The 27,951-nt window shown below is 38.0% G+C and overlaps 1 protein-coding gene across 1 annotated transcript in view; it reads left to right on the top strand.

Annotated features, from left to right (window-relative positions):
- The window catches only part of METAP1D (methionyl aminopeptidase type 1D, mitochondrial), a 79,229-nt gene extending 51,278 nt beyond the window's left edge, over positions 1 to 27,951 (top strand). The window contains 9 exon segments of the mRNA XM_067741540.1: positions 10,326 to 10,483; positions 12,277 to 12,426; positions 13,828 to 13,976; positions 14,531 to 14,573; positions 17,843 to 18,006; positions 24,939 to 25,036; positions 26,354 to 26,401; positions 27,298 to 27,376; positions 27,508 to 27,951. Of these exon segments, the coding sequence (XP_067597641.1) occupies positions 10,326 to 10,483; positions 12,277 to 12,426; positions 13,828 to 13,976; positions 14,531 to 14,573; positions 17,843 to 18,006; positions 24,939 to 25,036; positions 26,354 to 26,401; positions 27,298 to 27,376; positions 27,508 to 27,586 (968 nt within the window). The 3' untranslated portion in view covers positions 27,587 to 27,951.

Here is a 27,951-nt window from a genome sequence, read left to right as displayed (position 1 = left end):
AGAAAAAAGAAATGCATCCAACAATATAACTAGAGCATGTTGCATATAGAATTCAGTTGACCCTGTTGTGAGAGGAAGATTAAAATTACAGTCTTTTCAAAGGCTTTAGTACAATTGAAAAATATTCATACTAAAGCTGTGCCTTTGATCATAAATTATAAGTCCCAACATCTTCTATTACTGGCTATTTTTATCCAAATAACTAATATTTTGAGTAGTATTTTACAATGACAGTAGTATTTAAGAATAGTCTTTTTTAAAGAATTAAAGAAGGACTTTCTTATTATGTCAGTTTTTTGTAAACTCATGATACTTTTATACAGACTTTCTCTAAAACTGAATTCCATGTGTTATTTCTGTGAAACTGCTCTTTCTGATGCTTACTTGTGTGCTTTAATATAAATTTTTTTCTATGTTTTCCTCTTCTTTAACCCAAGTATGTGAGGTAATAGGAATGTTTTTTTGAGAGACTTTGGAAAGTTGAAGTTTGCCAGATGTTCTGTGCTAACCTAGAAGTGTGCATTCTCTGGGTATCAGGACTGTGTGAAATTCTTTCCTGTTACTTTGACAGAATGAATGTTTGCTTTTGGGTCATTTTGGTGTCGTACTTCTACTCTGATCAGAGCTTGACTTTTATTCTGTATTTAAATGATACTACGGCATCCAGAAAATCTGGCAAAGAAAATGATATTTTGATGACATTTTTCACAGGGCTCAACTGGAATGAATTATTACATTTTAACCACAGCCCTAATAAACAGCTTCTTTATTTCCTGTGAAAGGGTACAATATTTCTTTGTCCAAGAAGTTGCCTGAGTATATGTATTGTTGAAGTGCTAAAAAGCTGCTTTTCTCTAAACTTTAGCTGAGACACAATGGGATTTTCTAAGCATATACTATTTCAGTGTGACTCAATATTTTATGATTATAAAGAGGAATTTAAATTCAAATGTTGAACTAAACGTTTTTCATCTTAAATGGAGAAATTTCATACAGTAGTCCTAGTTCCTTTTACAGATGAATGATTTCTGTGTAACTTCCACTTATCCACCAAATGATCTGCTTTTAGATTTAGATGTTGTGTTCTTACTATAATCTTTGACACTCCTCCCCTGGCTACGATTGGGCCGGCCTAAAGGAACTTTTTTCTAGGTTCACAAACATGAGTCTACTTTATTAAATAGGTATGTTTATTGATCTGTGTTTCTAGAATCGGTTGGGTTGTTTTTGTCACCCAAGAAGAGGGGAATGCTTTTCGTTTAAATCACAGATCCCTAGGTGCTAGTGATGTAAATTAATGAATAACAACATATTATCCAATTAGCTTTTGTTAAGTAGCAAAATGAAGTATTTTTCCTAAACCCATTTCTGAACTTGTCATTGACATTATACTCTATCAGTTGCTATTGATACATTTTGTTAAAAAGGAAGAGGGATGTAGCACTGAGCCAACTTCCTGATGGAGCCTTGGGGAAGGTCATGTTTTGCCATGACCTGGGCATCATTCTTGAATGTTGTTATTATTGGTAGGGGGTGCCCTCAGGCCGCCACCCTTCCTCTTCCCAGAAGTGCTCTGTGGCTGGCTTTCCGGCTCATCTTCTTTAGAACCAGGACTCCCAGGCTCTGGTTTATAGGCTTGATGATGAGTTACATCCACAGCCTCATATGTGTGGTGAAGACTACTATCTCACCTTCCTCTGACTACTTAGTGTTATTAGTTGTAGTGGCCCAATTCTAATATGAGTATGATAAAGTCTCATAGAAATTGCAAACTTAGAGCTCTAAGCAACTCGGACAAATTTTTATGTTTCAGCATAAAAGTGACTTGTGATTTTGTGTCACGTAAAATACTTTACACATTTCTTTTTTTTTTATTTCTGTGGAATCTTTGTTACTGTTTTAGCCAGCTTAGCTATAAATAACTTCAAGGACAACCCTGTTGCATGTCGAGTAGAATCTTTATTTCAGATAAGTGTTTATGCCAGCGTACTTTAGACTTGACTATGTGCTTTATTTTGAGCATTAAAGAAAATGATCTGTTTTCCAACACCTGCATAACAATTGGCCTGTATCCTCTTGAGAAATGTTGTTTAATAAGCACTGTAGCTTTATCGTCCAGAGGCTGTTGCCGGATGCTGTTGCCAAATGCTGTTAATTAAGAAAAAAAAAGGTTTTTTTTACAGGTTTGTGAAACAGATCCACTCTTCTCCTTGTAATGGCATCTTAGCTTGAAATCCAGGAAGTAATGGTGTATGGTGTCCATATCCATGATTTTCTGAATTGCAGAAAAAGTGTGGAAAGCATCTGGGAAAAAGGAGGCTCTTTACCGGCTTGTTTCCTGTAAGCTCAATTGGAAGACCTTGTCCGTGCAAATAGATTTCAAAATAGAGCCTGCCCTTTGACTGTCTCCATAATTACATGGCTTGCTCTGTATTTTATTTGGCAGTTAGAGCAGTTAACCCCTGGAAGGAAGGGGCTGATGGCATGGGCAGCTTAGCTCCCCAGACATGTCCGTGGGAATGAATAAAGCACTGTTTGGAGAAGCTCGTAGCTAAAAGCACACCAGAACTCAACCAAAACTTTTAAAAAACAAGTTTAATAATGTCTGTTATGATTGGTTTAAAAACTTACTTTGTCCTTATTGTGTAGATTATAGAGAGGTATTAATTGTTTTTTAAAAAATGGGAGTTGGGGGAGTTCCTTGTTGCTTTGATGTAATCAACATCTGTCAACAGAATGAATTTGCTTTTGTTTAGTTCCAAGGGCCCTTGTCCTTAAGCTCTGCCCAATCAGTATCTGCTTCAGCCTGGGGCATTCCTCTAGCCGTTTTGGGTTTTTTTCCCTTCTTTTTCTTCTTCTTCAACAGATGCACAGGTTATTTCTTGTGAAATGTGAGCTTCTCTTCTGCGTTATAGTCTCCTTGATATGGGAAGGAACTTTCTTTCTCATTTACTCTTAAAACATGTACCTCTTACTACTAGATTATAAAAATCAATGGGAGTTCCAGAGAGTGAGGCAGACTATTTAATTTTCCTTTCACGACATTTGTGCAAGTTATCAAACCTATCAAGCGGACAGTCAATGTTTTAGGTCAGGAAATATGAGACATGGCTGCATTCACCGTGCTGTAAGAGCCTGTACTCCTACCCTGGGTAATTGGTTGGAGTTCATGAACTGTGATCTTTCTGTGGTTCTAAATCAGCACCTTGAAAATGTATTTCTGTGGTACAGTCCCTCCTGAGCCTACTGTAGGAAGCAATATTTCTAAACAGTTAAAAATATCTTGAATTGCTGTCACAAGTTGCTTTTTTTTAGAGTTAATATATTATTTTAGCAAATCCTTTGATTTAAAATTAAAATCATCAATGAGTATAAGAGCCATATTTGAAAATGAATTAGCAAAACGTTGTTTTCTCTTAGTAATCATAAATCATTTAAATCTGGCAGGCATTCCTCCCTTCATCCAAAATAATTGCCTCCATTTGTAAAATCAATTAGATGTTGATATGCTATAAATAATAGTTTTGTTACTAGACTTTGACATTTGCTGATCATTACGAAAAAATACATTCAGCAAGACATTTTACAGGGTGTCTTTTAAATTACATATTATCTCTGGTTGACATTGTTGGCTAATGTAAAGTCATACAGGCTACTTTATTGTGTTGTTTTCTACCCAGATACTTGAAGCCTCTGAAACATACCGTAACTGAGGATTGATGGCACTCTGGAGGGTGAAAGTGCTTCCCTGGAAACGTACAGTGAGACATAGAGGTGTTGGTAGCCCACACTTGAGTACAAATGTACTTTGTTCAGTTTTACAACTGCTTAAGATAATAAGCATTAATAGGCATTTTAAATGTCTCTTTGGAAGTTCATTCAGAACTCTCTCTTAAAAATACTTGTTGACCAAAAGAAAACTTGCATTTCCGAGGGTAAAATCGGCTTAATTAAGGGTCATTAGTAGAGGTGCACATAAAAACCCAGGGCTCAGTGGGTGAAATGGAAGCTTTTCATTATGTGGTATAGAATGCACGTGCAGATAACAATTAAAATGAACCCTGAGTAAGAGGCCAGTGAATATAGGGCATGTCATGTGCAGCAATATTAGTTATTTTAAATGCATTCTTCCCCCATCATACTTGAATTCTGTAGTCCCACCTTTCAGACTTAATCTGTAAAGGGAAATAAAATGCAGCTTTTAGAAATTGATGTTATTACCGAATATGAAAATATTTAAAACTGTAACCTAGATTTACATTTCAAATACAAATTTAGAATATGAAAAATGTGCTGCAGGATCCAAGGGTCATATAGCAATTTCAATAGACATTCAGGCCGCACAGCGTGCTCCTCCGTGGAAGGAAAGAAGCAGTTGCTTATAATTTTTGACATTCAGCTCAAACTAGGAGCTAATAGAATTTTTATGACACTGAAAATAAATTCTTGTTATTACCTGTGATAACAGTAAGTATTCTAGTATTCATAACTAATAATGTATAGATTTACTGCCTAAGGAAACCTTATATAGAGTTTCTGTTACATAATTGACAGTAACAACACTCGCTATGATCATGTCTTTTAAGATCAAATTAGTCCAAAGCAGCTCCTTGCTGATCTGGGGCTCTCCTCTTCTGAGGTTTCTGATGATTTCCTACTGGCATCTCCTAAACTTCAGATTAGTCAACTTAACCCTTGTTTCCTAAAAATAGCTTTAACAAAAGAGGGTTTGCTGTGAGTCCTGGGTGAATGATGATGCCCAGAAGACCGAGGGGCCAGTCCCGAGGCTGATGGAAACCTGCCTGGTGTCCCTGCCTCTGATGATGGACATCATCAAATTAGCTGTGTAACACTGACAGTAGCAAGTTGGAAGTTACATGTAGTTATTAGAAGGTAACAGCAGTTCTTCTATTTAGTTATTTTTTAAATTGAAATATAACAGATGTATAACATATGTGTTCATTTTGGATGTACAAAGCAGTGCTTTTAAAAAGAAAGGAAATATATAGGAAATTCAACAAACCTTTTCTAGACTGATCTATAGCAGATAATGTAGTTTGTGACCCTGAGTATAATTGGGATGGGGGATTTTAATTTTACTCCCTCTGCATTTAGAAAATTTGTTAATTGCTATTTATGAATTACACTATGATAAGCAAAGTTGAGGATCTCCCCCCGCATTTTTTGTCATGTTAATTGGAGAGCCATTATCTTCTAAAGGCACATATTGATGTAAGACCATTTCTTCATTTCACCTGTGAAAACACTAAATTGTTGGGGGTTTTTTTTCTGGTTTGTAATGAATAGTTAGTAGAATAAACACGGTATGGTACCTTATTATCCTGTTACTTTGTGACAACATTTATAGGGTGTCTTTTATCAGATTGAAAGAAAAGATTTTGCTTCCAATAAAAATGTATCTTATGGAAGTGGAGTTGCTGAGAACACTGCAAAACCATAATTGTCAACAGATTGGATATGTTCAGGCTGTGTTCCCAATGTTTAAGTCATGTGTGAAGGTGCTTGCCTCTTTCTGGCAGTGAGCCCATTATTTAGCAGAACAGGTATGTTGGCGACACTGTTCATTCTAGAAGTGAATGTCTGAGAAGCCTCATTCAGATCTCCTAGTAGAGACCTGATGACTTCATGCGTTGAGTTTAAGAACATTGGAAAGATTCCCCCTGTAATGACTGTGTACTTGAACTTGATAATACTGATAAAGATGACCTCTCTTTCATGTTATCAGCTGCATTGAAAAAAATCTACATGAGTCCTAAAATTGATCAGACTCTACATCGTCCCATTGCCTGGGACATAGCATGACAGTCAGAAGCTGCTGAATGAAGGCACACATTTTCAGAGCTAAAAGAAACGTCAGGGACTTCCCTGGTGGCGCAGTGGTTAAGAATCCGCCTGCCAATACAGGGGATGGGTTCGAGCCCTGGTCCGGGAAGATCCCACATGCCGCGGAGCAACTAAGCCCGTGCACCACAACTACTGAGCCTGCACTCTAGAGCCCACGAGGCACAACTACTGAAGCCCGTGCGCCTAGAGCCCGTGCTCCGCAACAAGAGAAGCCACCGCAATGAGAAGCCCGCGCACCGCAATGAAGGGTAGCCCCAGCTCACCGCAACTAGAGAAAGCCCGTGCGCAGCAACGAAGACCCAACGCAGCCAAAATAAATAAATAAATTTATATTAAAAAAAATAGACCTCAAAGATTATGAAGTTCACTCCCTCATTTTACTAAACCTTCTGTAGCAGTTGATAGTGTCTGTGAAGTGCTCAGCACAGAGCTTGGCACCAGTAGGCTCTCAGCCAGTGTTCACTGCTGTTGTTACTGCCCGAGGTCACACAGTTAGCTCCTGGCAGGACCAGGAGCAGAACCTCTAGCTCCAATGCGGTGTCATTCGGGCCCATTTTTCATCAGGAATATCACCATGTGTTATAATCGAATGTATTTGTTTGCTTCTTGTCTGTGTCGCACCACGGAATATGAGCTCCCTGAGGCAGGGACTTTGTCACCTGGTTCACCTCGTGTCCAAAGCATGGCATGTAGGAGGAGCTCAGTAAGTAATTGTCAAATAAAAGAATAAGTAAATTTCAAGGCCCACAGGTAAACATGTTGAGTGTTGAGAAGGGAAAGGAAAAGACATTAACATTTTTGGGGTGGCTACTTTTTAATTTTTTTATTTTTTTGGCCACACCACATGTCTTGCAGGATCTCAGTTCCCCGACCAGGGATTGAACCCAGGCCATGGCAGTGAAAGCCTGGAATCCTAACCACTAGGCCACAAGGGAACTCCCCCATGGAGCGCCTACTTTTAAAAGATGGTTTAGGGATATGTGTTATCTCAACTAATGTTCACAACAACCTGGTGGTGAGGAAAGCACTACTATTCCCATGTAATGGTGAAGAAATGGGGCTCAGAAGTTTTGGTAATTCAGATCTGACTTCAAAGCTCATGTTATTTTCACTACCACAATGCCTCCCAGTTAAATCAGTTCTAAGACTTTTCATGAAAAATACCTTCATTCTGAATGTTGGCTGGTTCCATGATGTTTATTTTTTTTCATGATTAAAAAAAAATTTCTTTGAAATCGAATCCCTGAAAAAACACATGCTATAGCAAAGCATACCAGCTACTAGAGCCCGTGCACACTGTTGAAAGGCAGCTTGGAGCGGCAGACACAGCCCTGGATTCAGACTTCGAGGACTCTAGCTGGGGCCACCAGAGGTGTGAGCCTTTGTTCCTCATCCATAAACTAGTGACATCAACAGCTGCCCGCCTCCCTAACAGCACTGGTAAGACTTAATGTGTGTGGAGCACCTAGCACTGTGCTTAATTAAAGAAACTGGCCATTAAGTGTTAACCACTATTATTGTTTTCTATTTCTATTAGTGTTATTGTTATTAATAGTCATCATAATACATGCTTTTCTCAGAAGGGAAAACACTTGGGAGCTTGTCTTTGGTCCTACCTAGGGATGCAGTTAGGGAGCCCAGAATCATGGATTGATTCCACCTGAGCCTTTCCTTGGCTTTAACTGGGACCCAGATTTTTCCATTCTGTGTCCACAGACTGCCCAGCCAAACCTCTACAGCATGTATTTGGTCAGCAAAGGGAGTTTGGCTTGAGAAAGAGGATGGATTAGGTCAACCCATCACCACTTTTGCAAAAAAAAAATAATAATAGTGGTAACTTTTACTAGTTTTGTGAGGCCTTTTACATTTTCAGAGTGTGTCCTTGTGTGTTGTTAGCTCATCTTTTTCTCACGCATGAGAGAGCAGTATACTTCATGAAGGCAACTGGACCTGCTTTCCCGCAGCTTTGGCACTCTGGCAGAGTTACTTACCTTTGTGTGCTTCCGTATCTTCAACTGTGGAATGAGTAATAACAGTTTACAGTTTACAGGGTTCTCAGGAAGATTAATGAGCTACCATATGTAAAGGGCCTAGCATAGTAATTGACGTACAATAAGTTCTCAGTATTAGAAGCTATAGTGAAGCCCAGGGTTTCTTTCTCATTTTACTTTTCAAGTATTCTTGAAGGAACTACCATTTTTGGGGGCATCTACTAAAGGCAGGGCACTTTCACAGACTTTATTCCAATTAATTCTCACTTGAGACTCAAAACAAGACACTTGCTCAGGGCCACACAACTACCAAGTAGTAGAGCTGAGACAGAAGTCCAGGCTTCTGCTTTCCAACCATCTGCTTTTACTAGGAAACTACCCTGCCCCTCATAGACAATTAACATCCTGGGGCTGGTGGTGTTGTCTTTAGGGAAATGTTGTACTTTACAAGCTTTAGGGAATATGTACCTGCCTCTATCAAGCAACTTTTTTTTTTTTAAAGAAGTGATATTACTGGCAGCATTTTGTCTGGTATTTGGAATTGTTTAAAATAATACCTGAAACACCTCTGTAAGTTTGATTCAACAATGTTACTTTCAGCTTTCTGGAAGAACATAATTGAGTGAAACTTAGGACACTGAATCAATGACTATAGGGGTTTGTTTGCTTCTGCGCCTTTTTCCCATTTTTCCTTTCTCCCACTTAGAGATCTTGAGTTTTGGGGCTAATACTCACCTGCAATTTGTGTTTCCATTATGTTTCACAGCTGAAAGATTACTCTAGGCCAGTAATTCTCAAACTTTAGTGTGCATGAGAATCACTCTGGTGAGGGATTGTTAAAACACAGATTGCTGACCACATCCCAGAGTCTGAGTCAGTAAATTGAGGAGGGGCCCAAGAATTTGCATCTTTTCCCCATGTGATACTAATATGCTGGTCTGGGTACCACATTTCGAGAACCAGTGCTCTAGACCGGGAGTCGACAAAATTCTTCTCTAAGGGGCAGGTAGTAAATATCTTAGGCTTTGTGAGCCATATGTTCTCTGTCACAACTACTCAACTCTGCCACTGTCGCTCAAAAGCAGCCATGGCTAATTGTAAGTGAATGAGTGTAGCTATGTTCCAATAAACCTTTATTTATGGGCACTGAAATTTGAATATTGTATAATTTCACATTACAAAATATGATTTTTTTCAACCATTTATAAATATAAAAATCACTTTCAGGTTGGGGCTATATAAAAATAGGCAGCAGGGCAGATTTGCCCTTTGGGCTGTAGTTTGCCAACACCTGACATGCAATTATGGCATGTTGGGGATTTTTAAAACTATTGTTTTAATTATAAAAGTAATGCAAGTGAATGTTTTTAAAAGTCAATCAGTATAGAAGAAAACAGAAGGAATCGGTAAGTCTTCCTCCCCACCCCAGCCCCAATCAGATACCCCAGAAATAACCACTGTTGCTGAATATCAATTTTCAGAAATTTTATAGGCATATACAAGCCTGTATAAATGTATAAGTTCTTTTTACATGAGCTTTTTACATAAGCTCCTTTTAATGAACTTTTAATATGTACGGCTCAGCATTTGCTATTTTCCTAACAATATATTGTGACCTCTTTCAATGTCAATACATAGAGATGATTTAGCTTATTCTCTTTAATACCTCTATAGTTTTCTGTTGTATAGATTTACCATAATATATTTAACCAGTCCCCTACGATTGGACATTTGGATTATTTCCCATTTTTTTCTACCACAAACAGTGCTACAGTTCATCTTCAAACATCCATCATTGCATACAGTAGAGTCCTAGGAGATGAATTGCTGAGTCAAAGGATGTGTGCATTTAAAATTTTGATAGATATTTCTAAATTCCTGTTGTGGGTACTTTAGGACCCTACATTCGTTTTCTTTCAGGGTTACACCCTACAGTTTTGCTATTTAGTCTTTATCTGACTCGAGCATTCATTACAATGAATTTCAGTATAATGCCTCGCTGCACATGAACTTAACACAGAGTAGTAATCCTATCGAGGGCAAAAAGTGCAGCTGGTAATTTGTCCAGGAGTCGTGAAAGGAAAATGGCTTTAAAGAACTTAAAGCCACCCAAACAGTGCCCTGAATCTAGGGTCATCCTGGACATGGCTGCTTTTAAGGTACCACAGCAGAAATTGCTCTTTTTATAGACCTGGTGTTTAGCAGATGTTTCTATATGTTTTTTACCCACTAGAATAGAGTTTTCCATTGTCAAACATTTATGTAAACGTACTATTAGCTAATAAATATGCTTTGCTACTATTGTACTAGAACTCAGAATACCACTGCTTTCCTTTCTATTTGGAGCTTTTTCTTTTTTGAGCCAATAAAGGATTATAATAATGATCTAATAGACAACAATGCAACATCTTAAAATGTAGCACTAAGTAGTTTTTTTTTTACTTAAGATATGTCTATTTCTGCTTCTAGGTTGTCACAGGATTTTCTCTTCATCACTCAATCATATCTACTTACACAAGCAGTCAAGCAGTCAACAAAGAAGAAATTTCTTTTTCCGAAGACAAAGAGAGATTTCACACAGTATAGTTTTGCCGGCTGCAGTTTCTTCAGCTCATCCAGTCCCTAAGGTACTGTATTGCCTATTATTTTTTTGCTGCTTTTTCCGGCCAAGATAAAGGTTAACTGCAGAAGCAATCAAGTGTTTTTGCACCTTTGATTTCTGAGGTGTTTGAATTATAATTTTTTAACTTGGTCTGTGATTTAAAACTGTGGTCTGGGAAGTTTTAACATCCTGCAGTTCTATAATATTCATTTTTTAAATAAAGCACTGAGCTTATAACTGCTTAATTCACTTAGAATTCAAGTTTCTATCATTAAAATTTCCATATTAAATTTCTACCATGAAGATAAGATTATAGACAATCTGTCCATTTTTCTAAAATGCAATGTAAAGGAGGTGTGGGGATCGTTTAGGAAGAACGAGAATAGGTGAAAGAAATAATAGATTTGTCACAAAAGTCACCTGCTTTCCCTCTTTTTCTGTTTTTTTGTTGTGTTTTTTTTTTTTTTTTTGCAGTAAACCCACATTAAGTATATCATACTCCCTGAAGGTGAGTGGCCCATTTTTGTGACAAGGGCTGACAAGACAGGCCACCAGAGCCAGAGTATGTTTCTGGTATTTCTTTAGTAGAAAAGAAAAAAGAAGTCTCCAGAGAGGTGAATGTATTGTTTTAGAATTTCAGTGACAAGCCAACAGCCCTTCTGCCTGTGGTTGTAACCTGGCCAGATTGCAAAGAGAGAGGAGGCGGGGCTGTGGGAGACCGGGTGTGCTTTGTGGGTGCTGGTGGTAAAGCTGTAGCAGAGAAGATGCTCACCCCGAGCTCGGCTGCTGCAGCCCAAGCAATGGTGTTACTTGTGTCAGAAAGGCCCATCTGAACACAAGAACAAGTGAAGGTCCTTAAATCCTGCATGATGCAGTTCCCAAAGTGCAGAGCCCTAACCTCAGACCTTCCAGAGATGCTGTGATGTCCATTGAATAGCGTTATCTCTCTCAGCTTCCTGTCCCCAACTGCTGTGTAGCCTTACTGGGTACTGCTCAACAAAACTTATGTAGCAGTTGCCATAAATAGTTTGTAAAGAGCTGTGCAAAACCTTGGGACTGAAAGGAGCTCTGTGTGTAAGGTAGTATTTATTTTCTGAATACTGCCCACGGATTTAAGTTCGTGGTGGAGAATGTTCTCCAAGGGTGATCAGAGTTGAACATTTTGAGTTTTAGAGGAGGGGGGAGTTTGTTTGTTTTTGACAAATGATGGAAGTGTTCAAAGTATTTTTTATGTACTTGAAAAAAAAGAAAGGAAAAGGAAAGAGAGCTGTTTCATTTTGTCCTCTAGTTCCTTCTTAGTTTGGGTACAGTTGCAAAGTGTAAGAGAAGTGCATATGTAATAGGCGTCCGTGAACTTGACAGTCAGCCTTTTACATATATTCATTGGGAGAGGGTGTTGTGAGCTATCCTTTGCATAAATTTATCTTTGTGTCGAGGAGATGAAAGTGCTCTTAATTAACCATTTGGCAATTGGGAAGCTTGGTGCTATTTGTTATCAATGGCAATAGGCTTCTAACGGGGTTGGAGAAGGAAGAAAACTCCTGTTTGTTTTGACCAGAAGTCTCCTTCAGTCCAGTGTGACTCAAAGCACAGAAAGGTTAACAGACCATCCAGAGGCAGCACTAACAGGCCATGTTAAGTTCAAAAGGGCAGGGGAAGGAACTGGGGGCAGCCTGGAGGGTCTGTTGTGCTGGCTTCAGAGGTCGGTGCTCCGGCAGGAAGGGCAGAGCTCCATGAAGCAGGAGGCTGTGTCCGAAAAAATGATCCCATTGTCATGCACTGGGTTCTGATCTTCGTTTTCAATCCTTTTTCCTCAAGCACATAAAGAAGCCAGACTATGTGACGACAGGCATTGTACCCGACTGGGGAGACAGCATAGAAGTTAAGAATGAAGATCAGATTCAAGGGCTTCGTCAGGCTTGTCAGCTGGCCCGCCATGTCCTCCTCCTGGCCGGGAAGAGTTTAAAGGTGGCGTCTCACCAAGCCTCGGAAGACTTACATAAGGGGCAACAAACCCTGCTCCCCTTTTTTCCCTTTCCCTTTAACTCTTCTTTTGTACACATCTCATTTGTTAAAATTAAGTAAAGCCTTGGGATAGGGGAAAGGGATCGTATTATTTCTGTGTTTATTCAAGAGATAATTGAAAATACAAATTTGATGTTAAGTAGCAGAATTCTGGAGATACTTGGAGCACAATCGGCCTATCCAAGTTGATCCATGGCAGATGGCTTTGACTTTTCCCCTCTTACTCCTGCCTGTAGTTTCTGCTTTTATTCCCCACATTATTTCCGTGTGCCTGAAGAGTTGCTTTGCCTCATCCTTTGTCTCTTATTTTCTTACATTGGCTCTGCAAAGAAAGACAGACCACATACACTAAGCTATAGGTAATTCAGCAATGTAATTGTGTACAACTATCTTACTACAAGATTTAGGTCTTTTGGAATAATCTGAAACTGAATCTGAATCCTGCTATGTAAGGATCATAAAAGAAAATACTGTAGTTTCCAAAAGGTGGGCAGAATTTAGGAAGTGAGACTCAAAGATGAAACACTTAGTGTATCATTTGTGTAATAGACTTGTGATAGCAACACAACTAACCATAATGTGAATATAAAATAACATAAAGAAAACTCTTGAAGAAATACTTTTTAATAAAAGATTTTGTTTTAGAATTTGCTCATGATTTATGAATTTGTGGAGATAGTCCTCCTGTGCCCACAAAACTTGATTTCAGTTTTCTTCTAGTTTGGGAGCAATTGGATACCTTCTAGTAAGGGAAAAATATTTTTTTAAAACACATTGATTTGTTTAGGCATGAAAGAAATCAAGATTAGTGAACCTGAATCTCTACAAAATGTATCAGACTTAGTTTTTTAAATGATGATCCGTAACCTCCATGCCATTATGGCGAAACCCATGTAATGTTTCGCTGAGATAAAAAGGTGTGGTTTGACCTACTTTTCAAGCTTTGTCATCTAAATTGAAGATCCTTTTGAGAATTTATATGCTTTGGTTAGCCCAGGGCACTAACCATTGAAGAAGAGGAAGGAATTGCCTCAACATATTTTTTAAACCTTCAGGCTAAAACGGAGTCATGTCATTTAATGACTCACAAGTGATTGAAAGGATCTTAGATTTTAAAATGTCCATTTCCTAATAGTCCATAACACCATCATATACCCAAACAGTTGTCAGAAAGGCACAATAGGATTTTAAGGTTAATCATAATTAATTGAAATGTTGTACCACAAGTTTATCACAGTAAATTTATACAGCCTCATCTGGAAGTGCTATAGCTATAGGCATAGTCAATAAATACAGGAAGTATCTTCAACCGTCGCTCCACAATTTCTTTATTTAATATTTTAGGTTGACATGACAACTGAAGAGATAGATGCTCTTGTTCATCAGGAAATCATCAGTCATGATGCCTATCCCTCACCTCTAGGCTATGGAGGTTTTCCAAAATCTGTTTGTACCTCTGTAAACAACGTGCTTTGTCATGGTATTCCTGACAGGTATTCATTGCTTAATAACATATTGTTCCTTTGGAAACTAAAACATGAAACTAAGATCTATAACATATGTTGAAAGACACTATAGTTTAATTGAAACCTACCTGCAAACTTTTGAAGCTGATTATGGTAGAGCAACAATTTTGAAGTATTTTGCTTCTAAATGGACATAATACCACCATTTAATGTTTGTTAAAGCAATATGTAATACAAAAAAAGTGGCTGTGCAGTAAGTATTTCTTTTACCATCTTAGATTTTTAACCATCTACTATTGCTTTGGCTCTTTGTAAAATTAAGGTAACTATTAAGTAAATTTGTTGAGAATAAGTAGATTTTTTACCAGTGGCAATACATGCTCATTTAGGTACTTCTAGTAAAAATTGATGTGACTAACATAAATTAAAGATTAAATATAGTTATTCCATTCATTCCTTCTCCACTCAGAATTATCACCGCAACTCATTAGGCTTGTGATAGTGGTCATTAGATATTTATTTTTATATTCCTTTTATTGGGATCTGTCTGTCACCATTTTTTTTTCCTGTTTATGTTTCAGTCGACCTCTTCAGGATGGAGATATTATCAACATTGATGTCACGGTGAGTAAATCATATAAAAAATAGTCTTTGATCAACTTCAGAATTGCCGGTAGCAACAAGAAGAAGAGTGGATTGAAAATGTGAACTGCACCGATGGAAGTGCTGTTTACTTCTAGACCCAGACACAAGCAGCTGGTTTCCTTTTTTGTCTTTAACTCTGTGTTTATTCCAAGTAAACCCAGGCCTGACTTGAATTTAGGGCTGGAATCAGATGCACTGAGATCAATGTTGGCCTAAGTGAAATGTCAACCCAATCCTGCTATGTGTCATGTTTTTGAGAAGGTGTAATTGTTATTGATCCACTGTGTAGTTAATGCAGAGCCCACAGCACTGGGCAGCTGCTGAAGCTAGATATGTATGAGATGAGCTAACGCGAAGAAAGCCAGCATTTTTCCTTCACTCTGCCAAGATTGATCTTCCTCTTCCTGCTGATTTTGAGTGGGGCCTGTCATTATCTTACTCTGTCATTAGGCGCTACATTGGCCTGTGTGTGTCAGTCTATTTGGACAGCAACTCTTTTGCTAGCAGTGTTCCTTAGATTTATTAAAATCCCTGAAGGTAACATTGTATTCCATTTCTGGTATAGAGAGCCTTGAACTCAAAGCGTACAAGCAGAGTGCTTTTCTCTCTGAACTTCAGTTTTCACCAAATGGTTAACAGCCTTCCTTTTAAATAACAGCCCCAAGTAATTTAACACAGGAACTTCAAACTGTACAAGCTCTAACCTTTTCTAATTTCCCTAGCCTTCCACTATTCTCAGACTTGGGTTATTTGTGCTTTGGCAGTTCGTTTTACTAAAAAAATTTGTAATAGTACCTTTGGATTATGGAGATGGTAAATAAATTCTATACATCTGATGATTAATAAATACATTTTAAATAAATAAATATAAATTAAACATCTGATGAGAACTAGTTGAGATAGCATTCAAGGAGTACAGTTTCTATTAATGAGGAAATATTCTTAATAATAGTGATTTCATCTCCAGACCATGAACCTTAGGTGGGAGTGGGAATGCGGTGGAGATTGGCATCCAGTAGTTTAGTTCAGTCCAATATTTAGTTGTTTAAATTAATTCAGCTTTTTTTCTTCATATCAGTGTGTCTTAGGATATAGCCAAATATTCTTTTATTGCTGATGCTCTTTCCTATATCATTTTGTCCTACTTAGAATACTTGAACATTTGTTCTACATATATTGTTGCTATCTTTCCAACTCAGAATATGTAGAAGGAAGTATTTTATGAAGTGTACCTGAAATGAAGTATTTTTCATGATGCACTTTTCTTTTGGATTGTACCTGATTTGGGGGCTCTTCATTTATTATCTCACCTAATCTCCCCCTAATAAAATATTGCTTCTTTGAATGAAATCAGCATACTCTTCCTTCCTGTTTCCAATGTGTCCAAAGAGAATAGTCCATGCCTTTTCTAAGTTTCCTGAAGACCTTCAATAAACAATTCCATTTTTAACATTAAAATGGTCAAAGTGAAATATTTTCAAGTGTCTAGAAATGTGAAGGGACCAAGAAAACATACAGGTCAGTATCTTAAATTATATTTCTTATGAAATATTTTATTAAGTGAAAGACTCCATTATTAGATCCTATACTTTTATCAGAAAATACTCATTGCATTTTGTAATTGTTTACATTAGTATATATCACAAGAAAATAACTTCTTTCCCCCTTGAAAGTTAAATGTTTAAAAAAAGATAACGTGATACCCATATTAGTTGCTCAATAAATATTTGTTAAATAAATGAAGTATAAAACAAGAATAGTTTGTGGGTAAAAACAGTAATTATAGATAACTGCCACAGACTTTCAAAAGTATTATTTCATATATATTGAATCTTTCAAGTAGTCATTTTACAGGCTAGCAAAAAGTAATATGAAAAGGCAAGTAAACATTTTTTAAAATACATTTTTACTTAAATAGCAACTATACAAACATTCAGAGTTACAATTTTGTTTTAATAATTACTCTTTATTAGTAAATGTTATATACTTGTGTATCAAATCAAAACTTGTACTCTCTTGGATTACAAATGGGAATAAATATATAAAACATTGTTTTATTGCAAGGTAATTAAGGTAATTTGATGTAGTAGCGAAAACACTTGATTAGAAGCCAATAATCCATCATATTAACCTGGTTCTACCTCTGTATTCTGCCACTAACCTTAGACAAGTTACTTGTCTGTGCCTCAGTTTCCTGACTTTTAAAGTGAGGATAAAATAAAGACTTCTCCTGCCTCCCTCACAGAGGATACAAGAGTATATTTTTTAAGCAGAAGAGTATACATATTAATTTGGTATTAAAGCAGAAAGCTCAGATAGATCTCTTTTTTATTACAGTTTTGCATTCTATTTCATGGGAAAGAGAAATGTGAAAAATAATTACATAGGACAAGTTTATGCAAAATAGCAAATTCCATGCTATATCAAAGGATCAATATTCAACCAGTCTCCTCTGACTTCTATAGTTATTACAGTGTTTGGTAATTATTGATTTTTATAATGAATCTGGTGTCTTTCGAGATCCTACAGGGCCTTCTGAGTCATTGAAGACAGATAAAATGCTATTTTCTGTAATTTTATTCTTAAGCCTGTTTTGTTACATTCTGATTCTTTAAAAATCCATGTATAGTGGTTTCTGTTAACATTCTGCTATCTGGAACATTTGATTAAGATTCCACTTCCAGACAGGATTCTTCTATAACATTTTTCATTCCAATATTGAGCCACTTCAGTTCTTGGAACTGAATTCTCCTTCTGTCTGTTATAACACCAACATGTCTATCTTATTTCTTTTTGCCATTATCTATCACTTCCAAGTGTGGGACTGGTAAATAAAAGATAAGTATCTTTATGACACTGAAGAAACTTTTCACTGTGTTAAATACTTCTGGATTCTCTAAACCTATTGTAGTAATTGTGGGTCAGTGTCTTTGGTCACTATTTCTGCATATATAATTTTGTCTCAGAAATAAAATGAGGACTCAAAATGTTAAAGAACATTGCTAATGCTAATGCTGAAATAGCCATACTAGTCACAAATTTATTTTAAAATCTTGCAATATCATTGAGTGTCTTCCTCTTCGTAATTTCTGTAAGGCTATTTCTTCTTTTTTTGTAGGTAAACTTGACAGTAATTCTGGAAGGGTGAAACACATGAATCTACTAAATACATAAATGAATGCAATGTAGACTTTAGGAGAGTAGATTTTTAAACAAGGACATATTTTAAAATTTCTGCCTGTGTTTAGGTTTACTACAATGGCTACCATGGAGACACCTCTGAAACATTTTTGGTGGGCAATGTGGATGAATGTGGTAAAAAGTTAGTGGAGGTTGCCAGGAGGTGTAGAGACGAAGCAATTGCTGCTTGCAGAGCGGGGGCTCCCTTCTCTGTAATTGGAAACACAATCAGGTAAGCCTTACACTGACAAGTAAAGGGAGGGTTGGCAAATGGTACAAAGGTTATTGGTGGCTTGGTATAAAGTTGATGACATGTTTTACTATTCAGAACCATCATTTCAGTCTGATATCAGTATGTGAACTGCCAGGCTGCTGTGTTGTTCCCTGAGTTTAAAAAAAAAAAAATTTTTTTTAAAGTGAATTATATCAGGTCAGCAAAGAAACTTATAGAACCGGCAAGCAATATTTATGTGACCGCTTTACTTTTAGCTTGACATGTTGGTCTGTAGTGTTCCTATATTCAAAATCACACCAAACGTGGAAGGAGTAACTAAGAAGGGGTAAGTATCCCAACTCTTGGACAGTGAGACAGGAGAAAAGCTAGATTTTATAAAGGCATGAAGTGAAACATATTCCTGTGATAGAAAGATAAAAAGCATTATTAGCTCAAGCAAGCCTTACCTTTCAAATTGGTGGATTAACAAACAGCCTGAAAAGGTGATCTTTTTTTTTTTTGGTCTGGTTCATTTTTCCTATAAACCATTGTTTACTTTCCACACAGGCTTCTATGCTTGCTTTTTGAGAGTGTGTGTATTTTCCGAATTCAAGACTTTTCTTTGTAATCCATTACCTACTTTAGATCTCTTTTTCTTCCCCATAACTGTTTTGAAGTAGACATACAGAATATGTGTTTTCATTTAACAGTAACATATTTTGTTAAAGATGATCACATCAGTACCTTTTAAAGTACTGTTCTCATTAATATGAACCATTGAATACTTCCCATTTGTCTGAAGGATGGAAGGCTTAGTCACCTTGAAAAGATGCTGCCTTTTTTCTTTGTAAGCCTTCAAACACTTTAAGAAAAAAGGCAGTAAAATATAAGTTAAATGCATTTATGGCTTTAAAAATATTGTAACAGTGATTCAGTGTCTGAATCAAACTTTAGTAAAATCTCTTTGGGTTATATGCGAGAAGCTTTTATTGAAGACTTTGAACAAAATTGTGTTTTTGACAGTTTTAAATTATAGGCTAACTAGCCTGGGAAAAAAGGATAGTGTCTCTCTGTTCTTTCATAGGAAATGTTGAATCAGACCCCTACTGAGAAAAGAAATTTAATGCATATCTCACTATCTTACTGTCCATGAATATAATAGAAATGAATTCAAAATGCAGTTTTATTTTTGCAAATGGGATGAGTCGATAGATGCACCTCATATTTTTGAACACCTAGGGTTCAACAAATTTACTGGTGGTGCTCTTGCATTTTAACAAAATTTATTCTTCAGTAGAAGGGGGCAGAGAACACTAGATTCTTATTCAAGCATTCTATCGAGCTCTGCATTCATGGCTGTGTCTAAAGGGCATGTCAGCCTTTGATTCTCTCTGAGAGGTAATTATCCTTTTCCTGTCACGGAACAACAAATGATAGCTAACTACAGAGGCACATTTGCAGTAGTCACATTCATCAACTGCAGAAAAAAAAATTCAATTTAATTGTGCAACACAGCTGCACATGGGCTTTTGAGCATTTCTGTTGTTCTCCCTGTCTCGCTATTCCTCCCTCCAGATCTATTTTTTAAACTTTTTTTCTGGTTATTTTTTCCCCTTTTTTGTCTCTTCTTCCATTTTTACTCTCTGTACTTTCTTGTTAAAGTAATTTTCCTTTGTGGCTCTCATTCTTTTTTCCCCATTGAAGGCTATGAATGTAGAAAATTATCACAATTACTCATATAATTGAGCCTCTTTGTAGCAAGTGCAACTCCAGTAGCCTTTCTCCATCATGAAAATGGTTTCATTATAGGGTTTTTCATATTCTCTGACACCATCTACACAGAGGAACAGGCGTGCAGATGAGATGTACTAGGAACAGGCTAGATCAGTAAGGTCACAGTAGGAATAATTAGCTCTGCTATGGAAAGAGCATCTAGGCCTTTTACTGCTACATAAATGTACTGTCCGTGGCTTTTAGTCACAAAAAAACTTACTAACAAATGGAGCTCCCGCCTACTACTTTGAAAAAAAGATTTGTATCAACACTACAATTTTCCATCATTAAGACTAATAACACAGAGCCTAGTATACATCAAGGGGAATAAAAAGAAAAATCTCACATTCAAGTGGCGGCTGGGTGCTGACCTTTGTTCCCTTTTTTTGTGTACGACTTAACTCTTTACAAAAAAGAGCCACACGCCACACCAACATGCAGGTGAACTCCAGCTAGTACTAGCAAAGCATAGCATTCAGTCGGAAAATCTGATAAATCCCCGTGCAGGATAATGCATTTCATTACATATTCACTACATTAATTCTAGCTACATAAAAAAAAGAAGAAGAAGAAGAGTAAAATTGAAAGTGACATTGGATTTTAGCTATCTGGATACAAAGGTCAGTTTTCGCAGAGGATGAATTTGCATGTACAAGCTCCTTTGAAAACCAGATCAGTCCCGACGACTGCACTTACGAAACTATGTGAAAAATAACAGACAATGAACTTTTTCCTTTACCCTAATGCATTTCATTATTTAGATGGTCTACGTCTGCCACTGAGGAGGAAACTGGCCCCACTTCTAACAAATGTTTGTTCTGATGTGTTAAGGCAATGTTTCTGGACATCTATTATTTCGCCTTTTCTTATTCAGGCAAAATCTCAAGGGAGTAAATAAACAAACAGTCTCCACCTTTAAGCCAAAAATACTCAGAATCATTACAGACCGAAAGTTGACAAACATCTTTCAACTCAGCCTCGTTTATTTTAAGATACTCACCATCTTTTGCATAGCCTCCCTCTACTGATACACCATGAAAAGCACATTCAAGCATCTTTCAGTAGTATTATGTCACCAAAAACCTGGTGATCTTTATAGGAAATTTTGAAATTTTCTGAAACCTAAAGGATAGGATGGTATCTCTGAAGAAGTATTGGCTAAAAAGACTTTAATGAAAAGAGTTCTCTGTGTGCCCTTCTGCTTCGTGAGGGATAGCTAGTGATCTTTAGGTTACAGTGTTACTATACTCACTGGACTTGCATTTGCTTTAAAATATTTCTAAATTTGTATTTTTGTAATTACCTCTAGATGATATGAGCTGTACATATGAAGATACTGTGAATGTGTAGATTCATGCATCACAAATATGTGACAGCTCAATCAAAAATAATTTAAACTTATACTTGTAAATGTCATGATGAAAGTATCAATGAATGGTTTTTAATGTTTAATTCATAAGTATATGTTTTGATATTAATTTAGAAGAATATAAAGCAGATTTTTAAAAATCTCTTTCTATTAGATTATGCACATTTAAACAATAAGTGGCTCAGGCAAAATAAGTCATTTTAATGTCATCTGTGATGGATTTTTCTTGACAGCTACTGTAAATTACAATTACACTGCTTCTCTCTGCACATGAAAGTAAGCATTGCAATAAATTATCTTTTATTTCCATCCATCATGTCTGCTTTTCAGAAACAGAAAACCTCAAATAAAAGTTCAGCACTATTGTAAGAAAAATACAGTAATTTGTGATCCAGTTTGAAACAAAAAAATGTACCACTCTTTTAGAAAACAGTTGTTGGCTTTCAAAAATATTACTAATTGTACTTAAACATTCCTTGTCATTAAAGGGAATCCTTGAATTTGTGCATTCCTGCATTCAAAACTACTGCTTAAAATAAAAATCTGGAAAGAGTAAAGTAAAATTCCATAACTTAGAAAGTCAGGTGCCATTTGAGATCCTTTAATTAGAGATGTGACCATTTGGAAATCAGTGCTGTTTATAGGGTTCATGAGAAAATGGTAATAAAACAATTTTCATGTGCATTTTTATTTCTTTAGAAGAGTATGTACTTAAATATAATACTCCTCTGCCCTCTTGGGGAATGTATTTTTAGTCATAAAATGTAGTTTAAGTTTATCAAGGATTTTAATTTATCTAGACAAAACTTCAATTGAGGAAAACTATCTCATGAAAGGGAATTAAATTAAGAGAATGATCACAAGATGAAATTCCTTTAGAGAGATTTTTCTTTCAACTCTAAACCGTACCTGAAACATGAACTGTAATAATACAGTATAATTTTCAGGTAAGTTCATAAACTACTTTTATACATCTCCTTCCTCCTCTCCCTGCCTCTCCTTCCCAAATATTCCATCTGAAGGGCTTCAAATCATAGATGTACTCAGGCTCAGGTGAGTGGCTGTCTTAGAAAATTTTTAATTAGAGAAAAGCAGAACAGAAGAGCTAATACCAGGAGCGTTCTTTTGGTAGATTTTAACAAAAAGAAGGCAGATTTCATCTGTGAAATGTCCAAGGCAGGAAGACCCTCATGCTCAGAAATGGGTCATGACCCTCGATGGCTGGCGTTGGGGAGCAGTTGTGTACTTCTTGGGCACCCCTGCCCACCCAACAGCTTCCATTTCCCCCAACACACCAGTCACGAGAAGCACGTGTACTCCACTTTCCCATGCCACAGCTAGGGATCCTAGCCACTTGATTCCATGTTAGAGTGGAATTTGCTACTACAACTTGCTTGGATTACCTCCACAAAGTTAGATTTAAACCCTAGAATCAGGTACATAATCTTGTGCTTCCCTTATATTCCAAAATAGAAGAACAGTATATAGTAGAATAGTAGAAGGGGTACGCTTTTCAACAGTAATTAGAAATATTAATGAGATTTTCTTCCATTCAGTCCCAGGAAGTATGCGTTAAAAAGCGAACTACCAATCCAAAAGGAGAATACCCTAAAAAGCAGACAGGCGTGTTTACTTAGTTCGTGAGAATCAAGCACTGAGATGGGTGCTCAACCAAGGAACTGAGGGAAATTTGTCCTGTTCTTTTCCTCTTCCCACACAGCTGTGAAATCCTCTGACCTTTGCATCCATGGCACATACATTCTATGATCCTCCTAATACCAGAAGTTCCAGCAGGATCCAGGCAGTAAATTGTTGTAGAATGCACTCAGATATCTTTAGCCACCTAGTACAGCTTCTTTTATGAAGAGGAATGAGAGGCATGGGAGGGACCCCAGGTATTTTTTCAGAGTGGGCTTTCTTCCTCTCCTCTCATCGGAAATTAAAATGAAGATTGCCATTGTAACACACATTTATGACGTAGCTGTGATGCCTGCCAATCAGTTAGAGCCTTAAAACAAAAACAACAACAAAAAACTAGTTTGGTTTTTTTAAGAAAAGAAAATAGAACAGTTTATAATGAATCTTCTTAGAATTATTGAGGTTTGTTGGGACATAGATAACATAATTTACAGGTTTAGATAGAACCCATTCTTGTAAAAAAAAAAATACTAGATCAGTTTATCTTACTAAATAATCTCTCTTCCACCCTCTATCCACTCTCCATCCTGAGTTTCTATTCAGAAATTGTGTGGTACAAATAGGAACATCTTGGAAAAGTTGTAATACCTCCTGTCCAAAGTGCAAAGACACACAGAAATAAGTATAACCATAAAGAACAACTTAAGAGATAAAAGCATTCAGTTACCATTCCTCTCTACACATGCATAGCTCACCTATTTCTGCACTGTTACATGGAAATTAAATCTGAATGAGAGGCTGCCCACCTGCTATTTATAGTGACATCCTGGCCTAAGTGAAGACATTTTACAGGTCCGGAGATGAAGGTTAAAAATGTATACAGAAAAGTATATTGACAGGAATGCTCATATAGATGCTGGCTAAACGCCTTTGAGTTCATGTTAAACTAAACCAAAGGGCTGTTGGAACCTCTAGTTTGGGATCTAAGAACTTTGGTTTTGTTAAGAATTTAAACAGTGGGCCTGTAAATCCCAGTCCATTATTATGGTTAGGGTTAAGGCACTTTGCCCTTCATTCACATGAAAATATAGATTGTTCATGATATGTATGTTCTTGTCTTTCTGGTGCTCCCAGAAATGAACATGTTCACCTGATGGCAAAAACGACTTCTTAACCTTGTAGGTGAAGATTTTAGGGTTGGATTGTAAGATTTCACTTATATGGGATAGACGGAACCCAAAAGATTTGCATGTAGAAGTAACTAATGAAGCATTAAGAATTAAGAATCACAATACTAGCTTCACTTAAGCATCGTAGCGATTAAAAAGCATTTTTTATGAATTTTGTTAATGGTGTAAGTCTTTAGTAGAAATCCCAAATAATCACAAAGTTTTGGAGTGTTTCAAGAATACTGACAAAGTAGATGTGACCTTTTGTGTGAGTGTGTCTGTTTGTAAAATGTTTAATATTCTGAATTATAGAAGTAGGAAGTCACATTTCAGATTGTAATTTTTTTGTCTGGTTCCCAAATCAGTGGTAATTTGCACAGCCTTTTTGTGAAACTCCATACAAATCAGGCAGATTTTTATGACCTGCATTACCTGTACATGTATCTTGGTTATATTGAGCTATATATGTGTGCTTGCACACTCATCATCTAAAAGTGGGCTTGTTTGAATGCTGTACTAAAGTAAATGAAGCAGGGCTCCCTGGTGGCGCAGTGGTTGAGAGTCTGCCTGCCGATGCAGGGGACACGGGTTCATGTCCTGGTCCGGGAGGATCCCACATGCCGTGGAGTGGCTGGGCCCGTGAGCCATGGCCACTGAGCCTGTGCGTCCGGAGCCTGTGCTCCACAGCAGGAGAGGCCACAGCGGTGAGAGGCCCGCATACTGCAAAAAGAAAATAATAATAATAATAATAATAAAGTAAATGAAGCAAATTACTGTGTTAGATACATACCTTTTTTTCCTTCATTTATTCAGAGGGAGTTGTTACAAGCTATGACAAAAATTTAAAAATTTTCCAGAATAATGAAAACAAGTTGTTACTATCCTAAATATAACTTAGTTTTTTCTTTTTCAGAGAATATTTTGAAGTGACTTTGTCTTATCTGTGTATGCACTTAAAATGATCCAATTTAATTAAGTATTTTGTTTGGTTACTTTTAAAGCCAGATAACTCATCAGAATGGTTTGCAAGTCTGTCCACATTTTGTGGGACATGGGATAGGATCTTACTTTCATGGACATCCAGAAATTTGGCATCATGGTAAGAAAGTTAGTTTGGGAGCTGCTTATCGAATGTAATCAGGATAAAGCAGTTTTGCTCCTGAATCCCTTGCTGCAATTTTTAATCCACAATGTCATCCTTTCCTATGAGTGTGTGGGTGGGAATGGGGGGTCCTACCTAATCGTAACCAGCACATTACTATGTTATTGAATTAGAGCCCAGCCGTTTCAGTCCCAAAATAAGGTTTGTTTTGCTTTTTGTCTCCTGAAGGGTGATGGCTGGAAGGCACGAGGGATATTTGTCTAGAAAAAGTTACTGAAAACAAAACACCACAGCATCAATGTCCCAGCAGCATACACATATGACTGTTTTCTGTTTTTCTTTTTCTGCCCCCTTCTCAAACTGCTGACTGTTGTGGTTAAACTTCATTACATCCTACACAGCGTTGACAGCTGATGTATTTAGCAGCGTGTACTCTTAGTGATTTCTAGATTATACCCACCCTGTGTTCTTTCCCCAGAATCTCCTGTTTTTCCCTGCCTGGATGTATACCCTACAGTGAGAAAGCAAGGGTGGGCCAGAAAGGGTGGGGTATTTGGGTTAGGGTAGGAAGCAGTTCTATGGAGTGCCCCCAAGGGGGGTGCATACCTGGACAGGGACCAAAGGAAAGTTGGCCCTAGAGCCTTGACCTGTGTGCTTGCGGTGGGAGCAGCCCCTGGAGGAACTACTGGCTGGAATCCATACCCTGGAAGATCCCTAGAGACTCAGCAAGTCAGAACTCCCTTTGGGCCAAAGAGCTCCACCAGAGGCAGCTCATAAGAGGCCCAGGCTGGAGTGCAGAAAGGGCCTCTCAGGCATGTGCCTACCCAGCGCCAACACCTGGAAATATTTCAAGTCACCCCTGTTCTTGCCTTCTACCAACCTGCCTTCCCTTTGACTCAGTTCCCAAGATGTCTTACTCTTTGGGTTGGAGGTGTGGAGGGCAAGGTCCAGGACCCAGTGCAGCCAGGAGACCTCAGAGCAAGTGGCCAGGGGACAGTGGAGAGGGGGTGCCCAACAGGTGTCTCAAGCACCCAGGCTGATTTTGCTTAGCCTTGGTGCACCCTTCCTAGGGACCCTGACCCCAAGCTCAGAAAATGCAAAGACTGAGGCCTAGGAGCCCTGTGCTTATTAACCCATGGGTGGTAGCTACCGCCCAGGATTCTAGAAACCTCCACCCTTTCTTCCTAAAAGAAAAAATAAATAAGATAACCATGTTTTTTGAGTAGCCTAACCCCTCTAATTCCATTTCTCTCTGTCCTCTCCATTTCCCATTCCTGCTCCCCACACCCATTGTTTTCTGTTTCTGTTTTACAGCGAATGACAGCGATCTACGCATGGAGGAGGGCATGGCATTCACCGTAGGTCAGTGCTGAGCTCCTCTTCAGAGAGCAGTGGATCCCTCGCAGAAGCAGTGGCGCTGGCCTAGGCCAGGCAGTCCAGTTGAAGGGCTAATAAAGCCAATCAGCATAATTAAATAATTCAGATGCATAGTAAATCTGATTAAATAATATCCTCGAGCCCCATCTTCCTAAATCAGATACTTACCAACACATTTAGGAGACGGCAGCCATCCAACCTTTTAATTCTGTTACCAGTGTAATGTGGTGTTTGGGTTTTTTGTGTTGTTTTGTGGGGTGTTTTTGTTTTTGTTTTTCATTAACACCCAGTAACTAGAGGCATTTATGTCCCTTGCTCCCTGTCGGCTAGTGACATACTCTCTGGTAACCCATTCCTGGCTGATCATGTGAGTGGTGTCACCACCAAATTCCAATCACCTAAGACCCTGAAGGCATCATATTTCTGACTGTGGGGCTTAATGGAGAAGCAATTAGAGTGAAATAAGAAAATTGTTATTTGCTGATTAATGAACATTTTGAGCATGTTTTAAAAATTCAAATATTTTTAAAAACTGACTGGTATTCATGAGAGGGACTGGTGTTTGGGTGGTTATTATCCACAGGGTCCTAATTAAGGCTTGATTAAAATGCCCTTTTTTCCTCTAAAAAGAATTACGAACTAGGCAACTTCATAACATTTTTGAATGCCATAGCGTTTCCTCTTCCTACTGTTTGGTTTGTAGCATACTATGTAAGCAACATCAATTATCAGCGCTTGCGAGATGACAACATGAGCCCGTGGGGGGAAGCACTTGGAGGGAGGGGGGAGAACCTTTTTATTCTCTTTTTTGATAATCAGCCGAAACAATGTTTAACAAGAATCTGATTAGATCACTGCAGTAAATATGTTCCCTCTTACAGAGCCAATTATAACCGAGGGATCCCCTGAATTTAAAGTGCTGGAGGATGCATGGACTGTGGTCTCCTTGGACAATCAAAGGTGTTTGCTTTCTGCCCGGTTTGTTTTAAATTGTATAGAAAGGGAAGGTTCGTCCGACGACGAGGGCGAGCTGCTACTCCCCGCCCCGCAGGCGCTTGAGCGCTTGCTGATCGCTGCCTTGTGTGTTTCAGGTCGGCCCAGTTCGAGCACACAGTTCTCATCACGTCGGGGGGCGCGCAGATCCTGACCAAACTGCCCCACGAGGCCTGAGGATCCACCCAAAGGTCGCAGAGACCCGGCGCCTTTTTTCTGAAATTGCTGAAATCCAGCTGGAGAACTTTGAGAAGAAACAGGCTAACGGCAGGTCTCACAGTAACCTACCTAGCACCTAGTAGCGCCTTGGGAAAACGCGGTGGGGATTGGTGGCCGTTGAGAGCTCAGATCCGAGGCCCCGATGTGGCCGTGCGGCTTCGGAAAGACGGGTCCTGGCGCCGGGCTCTGCTTCCCAACGCGGGAAACGCATCTGGAAGGGAGCGGGGACGCCCTCATTTGGAAGACGAGGGATTCCTAGAAATGCATAGCTTTCTCTTTCCCTTGTCTTGACTGCCCGAATAAAAAGCTTTCACCTCCTAAAA

The sequence above is a fragment of the Pseudorca crassidens genome, chromosome 6, assembly GCF_039906515.1.
Source record: "Pseudorca crassidens isolate mPseCra1 chromosome 6, mPseCra1.hap1, whole genome shotgun sequence".
In the NCBI taxonomy this organism is placed as follows: Eukaryota; Metazoa; Chordata; class Mammalia; order Artiodactyla; family Delphinidae; genus Pseudorca; species Pseudorca crassidens.
Note: the sequence above shows the minus strand (reverse complement) of the source record. Positions and strands in the feature narration are given on the sequence as shown.